At 36.5% G+C, this 13,454-nt stretch overlaps 1 protein-coding gene across 1 annotated transcript in view; it reads right to left on the bottom strand.

Moving 5' to 3' along the window:
• ACER3 (alkaline ceramidase 3) overlaps window positions 1–13,454 on the bottom strand; it is a 58,960-nt gene that overhangs the window by 28,641 nt on the left and 16,865 nt on the right. The window contains exons 2-3 of the mRNA XM_027741085.2: window positions 9,132–9,242; window positions 1,870–1,922 (exon numbers count right to left, since the gene is read on the bottom strand). Coding sequence (XP_027596886.1) covers window positions 1,870–1,922; window positions 9,132–9,242 — 164 coding nt within the window. The remainder of the gene's footprint in view (window positions 1–1,869; window positions 1,923–9,131; window positions 9,243–13,454) is intronic.

The raw sequence follows: 13,454 nt of genomic DNA, 5'->3' as shown, positions 1-13,454 counted from the left end.
GCTTTTACATTTCTCTTACTTTAGAAAACTGAATCAACCATGTACTGTATTAGGACTGCAAAACAAATGTAAAAAAACCCCCTCTTTGAACAGCTATCAATGCTGATAAGAGATAAAGTGAACGAGAAAAGGTTATTTATTGGTTGAACTGTTTCCTCTGTGGTGATCCACGAGCTAGCAACTGGAGTAATTATGGGCCACTTGTGGATTTCACTTGGCTGCCAAAAAAAGTGTACTTTCTGTGCCTCACATGAAGCCTCTTACATCAGTTGGAAAGATGATGCAAGACATTGCTGCTTCCCTCACATCTGCTTCTGCCCACACTTTACTTACCACAGTTCATAGGCCCTTTAGTTGATCTGATGCAACACCAGAACTACATGGCAAGTAGCAGTAAAATGACTTGCATTAAAATAGCCTCTACACACACACTAAAATAAAATAAAATAAAATAAACCCCAAAAAACTCCATGTAAGAATGTTTTAAGTCTGTATCATTTTAATGATTGAGCTTCATGGTGCCCTTGCTCACCTCTGCATCAGTGTAAGAAAGAGGATTTGAAATACTGGCCATGTTAGGAATAAGCAGCTCGGGGAAGACATATGAAAAAGGTTGAAATTCAAGGCAATTTCACCACAGAAGTGAATATAGGTAAATCATACTTTAATTTGGGAGGAAATGGTGAAATGGCTCTACAAACTGCCTTTTTCATGCAAGAAAAGGACCAAATATTCTTACGTGGCGGCAACTATATGCTTTGTGGAAGCTGGCAGTCTCCAGCACGTGCCAGAGATATCAAGCAGAGCATTATGGAGACAAACTTCAAACAATTGGCAATATGTAGGTCCCACTGTGACCAGTAGAAGTCCAGGACTCAGTTCGGCTGCCGCAATATAGTTGCCTAATGCCATCTGAGATGCTCTGTCACATCCAGTACACCCACCCAAGACTAGCAGATGTGACAGGGGAGTCTAAGAAACCTGCACCTCTGTGGCATGGCAGCTGGATGCCTGACAGCACACTCACAGGGTTTAAAATAACACTAAACACCTATACTCAGACAAATGAAATCTTTTTTGAGTGAAGGCTGCCAATGGAGTCTGGAGAACAATTCAGCCCAGCTGACTGCCTCCCTAAATTCCACTGACTTAACTGTATTTCCACTGACTGTGGTGAGAGCACAGACTTTTAAATGTAGATTTCTTTATTTTGAACTGAATCCCACTTCATCTTGCCTTTGATTCAAAGATGAATTTCCTTAATCTTCGAAGACCTAAAAGAGGACAACAGGACAAGACTTCCTGCATCCCTTTAAAAAAGCAGGAAATACCAGGACTAAATCCCTGTGCCCTGTGATTTGTTCTAGAATGCCTTCTACTTGAAAATAAGAGAGAAAACAACTCAACTACTGCTACTCAAAAGATACTGATTTCACTATTAATGCTACAGGTACCTCTAGATAAATAGAAATCATAATAGAAAACAAAGATGTAAAAGATAAAATAAATAACAGTAACTCCAGTCTATACTGCTTGTTATTAAACCAAAACTGTAGTAAATTTAAAACAACAACTTGTATAAAAAGATAGCATGATTTCTCAAAGGATAAAGTGTCCTCCACCAACATAAGCAATTGATTACAGCTCTTATTGTAGATGCAAGTATATATTCCTGTATGTCTATCAGTGGAAAATACCTAATGAAACAAGACCTGAATTACTCTCTTGTTGAGAGCAGGAGTCATGTACAATGATACTTAAGGCAGATTAATTAATTTTATATGAGTTTCATCTAATCAAGAAATGGCAACATGACTGTATAGTGAGATACACACATAAAATAATTCACAGCTACTTATCAGTACTCACCTGCATTTCATACTTCAGGGTCATGTGGAAGCACCAAGATCCCAATCCCACAGCTGAAAACAAATCAAAACTATGGTCAACATAAGAGTCTAAATGCAAAATTTTCAAGTATATTAACTTAAATGCATGAATTTTACAGTGAAAAAAATTCATCAGAACATCAGCATATTCCACTGCAGGGACAAATCTCCAATTTTCTACACCCTTCTACTTCATACATTAGTCACCAGTGATGTCCCTGAATTTCTGGGGTTTTGGGGGCGAGTGTCCTCTTTACTCCTCTCAATACTGTCTCCTATGAACTGGTGTAATCTCAAAGAGGATAGGAACAGAGGAAATCCAGAGTGAATGGAGTATTATAATTCAATATATCTTTTTTTTCTTTTAATTTTAAGTACATTAAGAGTTATCTGTTTCAACCCTTCTACAATGAAAAGCATCATTCATCAACATTTATGCTTATTGTCCAGTTTTAAAACTTACATTTTACAAAGAGCTTTTTATTGTCTCTATAAGCAGAAATGAATTGCTACTAAAACTCCGAACTTGAACTTCAAGGTAAACAAAGCAATCCCACACAGCATGTATTCCTTTTGTGAAATGAGATCGCCATTTCCTGGCCTTCTACAGAGAAAGACAAGCTTCCAAGAAATTATTTATATTTATCTGAAGTACCCTCTTTTCAAACTCTGAATTTACTTCTGAAATTACTTTATGAGATATATACTTTGCCTATGCACAGCTTTTTCACTTAGACATGGATAATGTTTCTTAGATTTCATTGTTTAGAGCAAAGCTGGTACAGTATTTAATGCATCATTCATTACTTTGAAATGTTATCAGTAAAACACTCTCATCAAAGCACCAGGTCATTTTTATTTTGCAAGAACAATAAACTGATGTCTTGTCTTCCTGAAGAGAAGAAATTATGTTTTACCTCAGACTAGTTTCAGGGACAGCCAAGTAATTTGCACCTGAGCCTTGATCACTGGGCGGTGCTGCTATGTTTTGCTGCAAGAGCATCACCTTGTCTACACATGACAGTCAGGTTTCTGATGCTTCAACAAGACCTGTATCTCTGTGCCTTCCGTAAAGGATTCCCAAGACAGTCGACAGATGTGTGGAGATGCTTCTTTAGATGTTATTAGACTACAATTGTGATTATTACACATACTCAATGAAATTAAATACCTAAGTATGTAACTTTACTGAAACCTGAAACTGTAATACAGCTACATTTAAAAATGTATTGCCAAAACTTTAATGTCATTAATTCTCTGGGAAAACTGAGCACAGCTCTCTACCACACTATAAACAACCATATGCACTTCTGTAAGCTCTGATTACATTGGTTTGCTTCTGAAAAATCTTTCCAAACAATAAGCAACAGCTGCTTTCACCTTCATTGAGATTCTAATGAGAAATTCTCATAGCCATTTTTCTATGTATACAGAATACATGACAACTACTATTCATTCTGGAGAAAAAAACCATTAAGATCATAATTAAAACAATACCATCCATTATCCTGGCTGTCACAGGATACAAACTTGCAATTTGTAACAAATGTAATTTTCAAATATGGGCAAAATGATTGCATAAGAAATTTCAACTGATTTTAAATTAACAAAACATGTCGTTGTGTTGTGGGGTTTTCTGTTTGTTTTTCTTGGTGTTATTTGGGTTAATAAATCTCAACAGTCAGCTACTGAACTCTTCTTCTTCCTCCCACATGATTAGAAGCACTTTTATCTTAATTTTTCCTTTCAAGTCTTTAAAAAAATCAAGAATGCAGCAGATATTACTGTTTCAGCTCATGAAATCCTTGACTACAGTTAATTTCTAAAATTAATTAAACCCTTCTTGTAACTGTGTAATGATCACATTTAGAGTTTCTCTGATTATGAAATTTTACTATGCATTGCAGAATGATATTTTAGCTATATTATGTAGCAATAAAGCAGTTATTTGAAACAAGAAAAGTTTACAGGGGCTTGATCACATGGTCCTTCCTAAAACAAAAACCTCTAATGGAAATGGCCACAATACTGCTTGCTGCAATCATAACAGAGCTCATGAGCATGGTCAAGTCTGTCTGGTATACATGCATTCAGCAGATAACCCAGAATGTCATGTGACTAAAAATTATATGACCTTTTTGTCACACTTTATGTCTAACTTATAAACTTAGACTTATTTGTCTCCAGTAAGCAGTGGTTTAATACTTAGGCTAAAATGCTTTCACATGTGGCTTCTACCTGAAGTTCTACAGGAATGCAGCTGTCTTGAGATATACTTCTCATCATCTAACTTCAGGCCCGAGGTATTTCTAAGAAATATCTACTTCACAAAAGCCATCACTGTAATGAGACAATCTGCCAGCTTCGTAGTTTTCAAAATAGGAGTGATCACGACCACCGCGATTACACCAGTTTTTAAGAGAAGCAACTTTCCTCTACAGCCACGGACACACTGAGCAATAATATGCTCCTTATCTTGTAAGCAGGGGTTGCAGTTTTTATTTTAGGTGTTTCCTTTTGCAAAGGAGCTTAAGTCACTAAAAGCTGCCTATCGGTAGGGAAGTTTTTACGTCATCTGAAGCAGTACCATTTCCTTCCTAACTATGGTAGCTCACTTTTCATAGATACTGCAAGTCACTTGACATTTTTACATCAAGGAACCTCTCAAGTTACATGGGTTATATAAAATTACGCCTTAAGCACAGAACAGACATTAAGTTACAATATTATGAGATCAGAATAGCACTTTAAAAGGCTGGACATGCAAAGTCAGGTTAGCTGCTATATGTAGACTAACACAGTCTTTTTTTGTCCTGCAACAAACACAAAGTGCAGTTACTGCCAGTTGATAAAACGGTTGTGTTAGTGATGACGTAAAAGCAATGCATCTGCAAACTTTACTTCGTACACAGTTATTCCACTGTCAAAAAACTTGAGGGCAGTAACTATACTGGAAATAATCTAACATTATACAGAAGATCCAGCTCTATATACGAACCATATAAGCTTTCAGAATTTGAACCCTAGAGGGATTTTTTCCAAGTTTTAGGAAGCATCAGAAGTAACACGTAATCAGTGATAATTCAGTTTGATATAGCTGCCTATCAGCATTCAAAATTCTCATTGTAAGCCTAAATCCTTTACAGAAATAGCAGTTTATTAGGATTTCAGAAAGGCTTTGAATTTAAACTCAATTTAAATTTAAATTTAGGGTTTCGGAAAGGGTTTAAATTTAAACTTTGTACAGGTGCTGTATGAAAATATCCTGAATGAAGGATGCTCCAGATGCAAACACCTCTATTTACGTATCTACACATGAACTAGGTGTCACAGCTTCCACTAAGAAAATGGCATTATTGAGAGTAATTCAGCTGGCCAAACAGGTATTTTAGAATGAGTCAAATGATCCTTGTGGCTTTACTGACTGCAATGGCAGTCTGCCTCTGCACAGGCAGACACATATGTTTAGGTGTTTAAATTTGGAGGTGAATTCCATATTTTTATTTTTTTACAGTGATAGAACTGAAATAAAGATAAACAACAACATACTGCATTATAAACAGTCAAAGAGCGAAACAACGAAAACGTAGAATTCAATTAAACTATTTTTAATTAATTATTTTGTTTTGCAAAGGTTTCCCTCCACAGCATAAGAGACAGGAGAGACCTTGGATACTCCAAGGTTACAGCTCTACAACTAATAAAGACACTATAACACAACTGTCTGCACTAGTGAGTTGTTAAAACAGTCTGCACTGTGAATCTGGGCTACTCCAACTAGCACTTTCCCCAGGCAGCTTTCAGGCACCGCCCAGCAGCCAAAAGAGTCCCAGGCCTGTGCTCAGCAGGGAATTTGTATGCAGTCACCTTGTTTTGGAGGCTAAGATGAACAGACATGGGCTGTTCCATGCTACTTGGCTTCAGCACTCAGGAATGTTCCCAGCCACATTTGATGTACTAACACCGACACATCCCTAGGAGCTTCTCTATGGGTGTTAGGTAAGAATAGGGGAATTAATTTTGACTGAAGAGAAGTATTTTCACAGATACAGAGTTTCACTAGAAATAAAGTTTAGTAAGTTGCTTACAAGTTCCTATGGCTATGCCTAATGCAGAAAACTTTTTGTATCCTTTTTTTTTCCTCCACTTTGGGACAGCTTGAATGACTGGGCCCTATTAAACAGGACAAAGAAATACAAACCAGAACAATCCTTCCAATTTTCAAGTAAAGTATCTAATAAAGTACATTACTCCATTTTTCTTATCTTCCTATGTCCAGAACAGTTACACTCTTTTTTCTTAATACATATATATAGTTTTTTTTAAATTGAGACTCTTCTAGAATATGAATCATTTCAGAATCAGTTTCCCAGGATGCATGAGGAGAGGACATGTGGTACAACCTGATACAATATCCCAGTGTCATAAGGAACCACTCAAAACAAACTGCTTATTCTTTGAGGTAGTGACAGTCTGATGATTTGTTCCATGTGCAACATGCTAACATAATTGCTTAAGATTATTCTTCATATAAATATGAAGATTAAATGGTTCTCTAAAACTTAAAACCCACATCCAGTTCCTACTGAGTTAATTGACAACATGCTTTTTGCGCTGAAAGGCAGCAGAAAAAAGGTCTAAGAACAGTGTGCTGTATCTCAAAGAACTTGCTGAAAAGTGCAACTCAGTCTAGGCACCAGTATGAACAAGAAATTTATTTGAACAATTATTTAGGAATGCCAAGATCTTAGCATGTATGTGAAACAAACAGTGCTTCTGTAATTCAAAATGTATTTGGTTCTAAAAGGAAATAAATGTCAACCAAAGAAATTGTGTGTATAAAAGTGAAGCACTGAACACGGTGTGGTAAAACACAAAGGAACTGACAATCAGCTAAATGTCTGGAAGCATCTAAAAAAAGCAGCTGATTTGGATCAAAATGATGTCTAGAAACAACACTTCTTACATTCTCAAATGCTAACAGATTTAATTTTAACGTCCTCTTTGACAGCTGTCTTTTCATGTCTTGTAAAATCTCAGTAACTATTCCAAGTTTTTAAAACCTAACTGAAGTGCCCTCCCTTCCACCTCCATCTTCACAGAAGAATTGTTAAAGCATTTCTACTTTGACAAAAAAACCCTCAGACTCTACTAGCTAGGTAGAAGCACTGCTATATGATCTTTAATGAAGCATGGTGCCTGAAGGAAATCAGAAGTTTGCATTAAATTCACTATCCCTTCACAGAGTAAGTCTCTACTTTTTTGTTACAACTTAAATAAGTAGAATGAAATCTGTTAATAAATAAAATTCCTGTGAGGGAAAGAACTCACTGGTACTTTCTTACAAAAAGGAATTTCTGTACACTTACTATCTCCAGTATGCAGCTCATTCAGTCACATGCACAGAAAGAATGCCAGTATTCCTGGCACATTTCAACTATATTTAAAATTCTGTTTATGTTTTCATTTGCTGCTTTTATTCTGTAGTAGAGCAAACGTTAAGAGGATTGTCATTCCAAATCATCCTGTTCCTGTTTTTCACTGAGAAACTATAAAGTCTTCTACGTTCCTTTACATCTTTCAACTGCTGGAAAACAGTCCAGCGTTAGGAATACTGAAGCAGAGACAAAACAGAAGGGAAATGCTTTTGGGAGTGACCTTTAATGTTAGGTTCCAACATATGAGATAAAAATCAAGTTGTGCAAGCATTTATCACTTTAGACAGGAGTCAAAGCCATCCCAGTCACAGATGAGCAGGGCCCAGCTGGAACTCAGGACTGCCCTCCAGCACTGCTGTTGAATATGGAGGCTGAGCTCCCCTTCATCAACATCACAAAGAGTACAAAACTGAAGTCCATGGTATTTATTATGATCAAAGACAGATGACTTTTTTTTTTTAAGCATTTTTAAAATTAAATGGGATATGAGAAATGCCTAGCTAGTGTGACAGCCTGACATTCTGGTCAGAGCGTGGCACACTTTGTCCATCATAAAGTGTCACTGACAGAGACAGCCACAAATTACAGTGAAGACAGTCTCAAACAGAGTTTTAATTTAATTCAATTTTTTTAGTTTAAAAAGAATGTCAGTATAGGATACTTTGATTCAAGAACATGCAAAGTCAACTTAAGCAAATGCTTACACACCATTTCTTTCCCTGTCTTTTTAGAAGTAAACCCTGACCTTCAAGAATTCTGTTTCATACTGAGACAAAAATAATTAATTACTCAAAACCATAAAAACTCTACAAATGGCTATTTGGAAAGTGTTCAGACAACATGCAAAGCTGTGCATTGTTGCTGCCCACCTTCCACATAGATCAGCAAAGCTGATGTTACTGAATACTTACCAAGTTGCACCTAGTATATGTTACAGTTTAACTGGCATCAAGGATACATCATTTTGCATATGGATATGTGTTTTTCAACAATGTTTGCCTTAATACAGAATATGCCAATATTAAAAGTAACATATATCAATCCCTTACCACTGTGAAAATTTGGAAAGATCTCCACAGAATTGGGAGCTATAGCAAACAGAGATACCCATGAAACACGGAAATTCTGTGAAACCTAGTTTGAGACCCAACAGCCAAATGTGAACCATCTTCAAGCATCTTTTTTCATAAGGAGTATGACTTCTATTTGCATGATTAATGTTTCAAAGGAAGTTGGTTCTTTTCTGGATTTTGTTATTACAGAGAAAACAGACTGCCCTTAAGTAGATCTAAATATGAACATCACATTGTTCTTCCATCCTTACAAAACTTGCAAGTTACTATGGCATTTAGATTGTTGGGTGATATATGCCAAAGAGGAATTGAAAACAAATTCAAACTCACGAAAGAACACCTTTCCAGTTCCCTCAAGATCTTAGTCATTTCTTGTATTACTGTTCCATACAAATGTAACAAAAATATTAATATAATGTGAAAGCGTCTTTTAAGTAGAACACACAAGACACCTTCTGTAAATCATCATAAAAGTACAGAGATGCACCAAGCAGAACCTAAAGCCAGAAACGGATCAATCTTATTTAGTTATTTACTGAATTCTAACTTCATGTCCTTCCAACGAAAAACCAATTTTCTGTAGACATTAACAACTATAACAAATTGAGGTTTACTTTTCACACACACAGTATTTAGATTTAACTATTTGGTTTATTAATATTTAGATATATTGTTCATTGCACATCTGAGCTCTCTTTATAATCACAGAGCAAATTAAGTTTTACACATACCTGTAAGACACAAATACGCAGCTAAATACCGTTTTTCAAGGCCATCTTTATAGGTCTGAATCGCACCATAGATTGGAGGTAGAATGAAAATCAGGTTACTCACTGTGTTCCCTGTAGGACAGAAACCAAAAGCAGAGATTTAGAATTGGGTACTATGCACTTTTAACTAAATATAACCACATTTAACTAAATAAAACTGCATTAACTCATTAAAGACAGATTCCAACAGTTTTCATCCAGAAAGCTACACCTTTTTGAAAGTTGTCTTCTGCTTTTACACATAATACAAAGTTAAATTTTTATAACACACAGTTAACTACACAAAGGCAAAGAACATTTTAACTCTTTTGTCATTTTTTTCACATGTGTGGATAGTAATAAAATACTAATTTAACTAACAGTTTGACTTAGATGGTGCTTACTTTCTTGTCAGAAGGGAGAAAGATAGGATTACCTTAACAACACAGATTATGAATCAAAACCTGATTCCTTGAAGAGATATAAGCCCCAAATAGTTCAAGCCTGGTATTTTAAGACTGTTTGTTTGTTTTTTCTTTTCTAAAGCCGATTCTTGAAACTCATCAAGTGACTCATTCCCAAATGAAACCAGTTCAATTTTTACCCTTAGTGTGCTAGTCACTTTGGGCACACAGAACAAGCCAGATGGGATGCTACATCACAGATTATAATCTAAGACAGTACAATAAGGAATAATAAAATGCTGGAAGCCGCTACTGATCAGCATGATGGGCAAGTGTCAAAGCTTATTGAGAGCTTGAACTTCAGCAACACACCACTGCTCTCCATCCCTCCTGTTGATTCTAGGATGCCATAAGGTCTCCAGGAAGACCTTATACCAGTCTTCCAATACCTAAGCGGGACCTACAAGAAGTCTATAGAGGGACTTTTCACAAGGGCCTGTAGTGATAGGATGAGGGAATGGCCTTAAGCAGAATGAAGGCAAGTTTAGATTAGATACTGGGAAGAAGTTATTTACTGTGAGGCTGGTGAGGCACTGACACAGGTTACCCAGAAAAGCTGTGGATGCCCCATCCCTGTAAGTGTTCAAGGCCAGGCTGGATGGGACTTTGAGCAACCTGGTCTTGTGGAAGGTGTCCCTGCCTATGACAGGGGAGTTTGGAAGTATGGTCCCTTCCAACCCAAACCATTCTGTCATTCTGTGATACGTGCTATGCAACACAAAGAGATGACACGTTGCAGAGACCAGAGAAAGCAAGAACAAGCAAAGAGCTCAGCTCTTGTACCAGGGGGCAATCTGATTTAGATGCGTTTTTTTTTTCAAACTGTGCTGGCCTATGGAAAATTACAATGAAATACTGCAACTTTAGGTGAAGCATAAAGAAATGTCACATCTCTCAGCAGAAGGGATGCAGATTCAGCTTTTTAGCTTAACCACAAATCATAATTTTGAGAATAAAGGTTATGTTATGGGAATTAAATGCTATGCAATTTGGTAAAATGAGCAAATCTGTTAAAAAAGGCAGAATGTTGCTTATATAAAACTGCACACTTTTACACATCACCAGTTAAATATATATAAAACTGAAACTCTAATTTCCTTATATCCCAATGAAAAATACAGTGTATGAGGCTATGGAGACACCAAAACCACTCCCTATTTTGGTCTTTTTTATTCAGCAGAAAGTATGAGAAGCATTTCACATTCTAAAATAAAGAACAAGAGTGAGTGGGTCCTGTCTGAATTATACCCCTAATTCAAGCACTTATTTTTCAAGAGTCCTACTTGCCAAGATTCTTTCCAAAGAAAAACAAAAACTACCAAACTATGTTCATATAACCTAAAGTATTACAGCCCCCCTGGAAAAAAAAATTTCATACTTAGCAGTTTTAAAGAAAATTTAGACCCAAATGGAAAAAAAGTTTATTTCAGAACACATGGAGCAGAAGTATCTGACTACCTTTAACAAGGTAGCACTTCTAAATTCTCACCAAGTAGATACAAATCTCATTTTGAGACAGTCTTCTCAACCAAATAAAAATCTCATCTGATTTTAATCAGATCTTCTTTAAATCACTTCCTTAATGATTTAACACCATCTCGTGTACAACCACGAATTTCACCAATTTATACCAGGCTAAACAGAGATGTGCCAGAGATCTTACACTTCTAGTCAGTTCTGTGATAAGTTCCTCCACATAAAAAAAAGCCCAACTGAAATCAAAACAGCTTCTGCAAAGACACACAAGTTTATACCAATTTAAAAGGACTTTTTCATGTTTAAATTCTTTGGGGAATCACTAACCTTTTACCACACTCCCTTAGTGTTGCAATGGGTAGTGATTCACTTTCAGTGGAGACTAGGTTTAGAAGAAATTCACTAAAACTCCGCTGTGAGGCACACTGACCATTCCCATGTTCTCCCATAAATCATGCAAAGGTGTCATTCAGCCTTGAAAAGTAGTCTGGATCAGTGAATCTTCTGCTTTCTAAAGCAGTCCTCAACTATGCCCATTTTCAAGAGGAGCTATTAGATGTTATATAAATGTCACTGTTTAAGGTCGCTTAGTTATGAAACTGTCATAAACCTGGCAAAAATTCAAATATGAAAATGCCAAACAAAAGAAATATCATGATGTTCATCTGCAACTGGGAAGGTACGTGACTGCAGAAGAGAGTTGCAGTAGGATAACGAACCGCAGATGGATGTAAGAATGCAGAAAACAGAATCTTCTGTAGGAAAGGGAAGGTTTCAACACTTCCTGTAAAGCTATAATTATGTTAAATTATCAAAAATTTATGAGCATTTAATCTAGGACCATCTTGCTGAGAAAGGAAATACCGTAGACCTAATCTAGCTGCAAATTCCTGCCACTCCTTCTCCGCACTATTTGGCCCATATTATTCAGAACACTTGCAGCATGGATTAGGCAAGCCTATCTGCAAATATACTTATCGAAAGTTGCACAATTTTTTTTAATAGGGGAAGTAGGGGCAGGGGAACAATACTGTCTTCTGGCATGGTGCTAGCAAAATTACTTCTTTCAAGAAGAAAAACTGCAAGGTCTCTTGCAAACCCAAGGTCCCTAGGACTGTATATTTCATAAAAGTCTAGCTAGTCCTTACAAGATTATCCTCACACAGAATAGCTTAAAAATTCATTAAAAGGGATATGCACAGATATTAGCAAAGAATACTAGAAAGAAGAAAAAGGTGACGCAAGTACAGACCCACAACTATAAAGTTAATTAACAAACAAGGGAGTGAAACAAGCATTGAAGGGAATAGAAAAGGAAGTTAAAAATGGGAAAATAGTCCAAACTGTCAAAAAAACCCCAAACTTTTTCACTAAATTTCCTTTCTAAAAAAAAGGGGGGAAAAATAATGCAGCAGACCTCCACAGGAAAACCAGAGATTGGAGAAATTGCAACTAAGGCAAGAGGTAGAAGATATGCAAAATAATTAAAGAAGAGATTATTGGTTATGCCTATAGAAATACAATATATCAAAAATGTGATGAATGTGCATGGATGGACCTGGGCTCAACTCTGTACAGTGCTGTTATATTTCAGTACTGGATTCCGTGAATACTGGTCCAGAGAGTGACCTGATTTTTCTTTAGTGACCAAAGACTGCTTCTCAGCATTTTACTTTCAGCTTTTCTGTCAACAGAAAGGAAGATCATATTATCTGAGGAAGAAATGAATGAACTTGCAGATTGAAATGACAGGAATAGGATTAAATACGATGGCCAAGAACACACCTTTCAATGTGAATATGAATCCTTATTCCAAATGTAGAATTAATCTATTTGAAGAGGCAGAAAGGTGAATTTAGCTTGCATGGTAAGTGGCCATAAGCCATCACTGTAGGCACCAAACTCCCTAAATTTATTTCCAGTAGAGGAAGGGAAAATAGTGGTCTTCATGCAAGTCAGTAGTAGAATACACTGTTCTCTAGCTATTGATAAAAGAAGAGAGAAAGTACATCATGTACAGAGAAGCACCACTCATATGGGAGTGATGAATGGGAGCCTACAATTTCAGAAAGGACAAAAATTGCTCAGCTCAGCTCCTGAACAAAACAGCTGGATGGATTAAAACTGCACTCTGTAAATACATCATGGGTCAGTGCCAAAGAGAAGAGGGAGCTATTTGAACGAGAGGATAACACTGACAAAGACTAAATAGATATAAACTAATCCTAAATAGATGTGGGCTAGAATAAAGAGGAAAACTTCCCACTAAAGTGGAAATATTTACAACTGGTTCCCAACAGAAATGGGCAGCATGATGAACCTGCTTTCAGGGTGAAGCTCAGTAAGCTCCACAATCAGATTGCAT

This window comes from Pipra filicauda, unplaced genomic scaffold (assembly GCF_003945595.2).
Source record: "Pipra filicauda isolate LSUMZ 115617 unplaced genomic scaffold, ASM394559v2 scaffold183_size1465899_pilon, whole genome shotgun sequence".
Taxonomy (NCBI): Eukaryota; Metazoa; Chordata; class Aves; order Passeriformes; family Pipridae; genus Pipra; species Pipra filicauda.
This window is presented reverse-complemented; position numbering and strand designations above follow the sequence as displayed.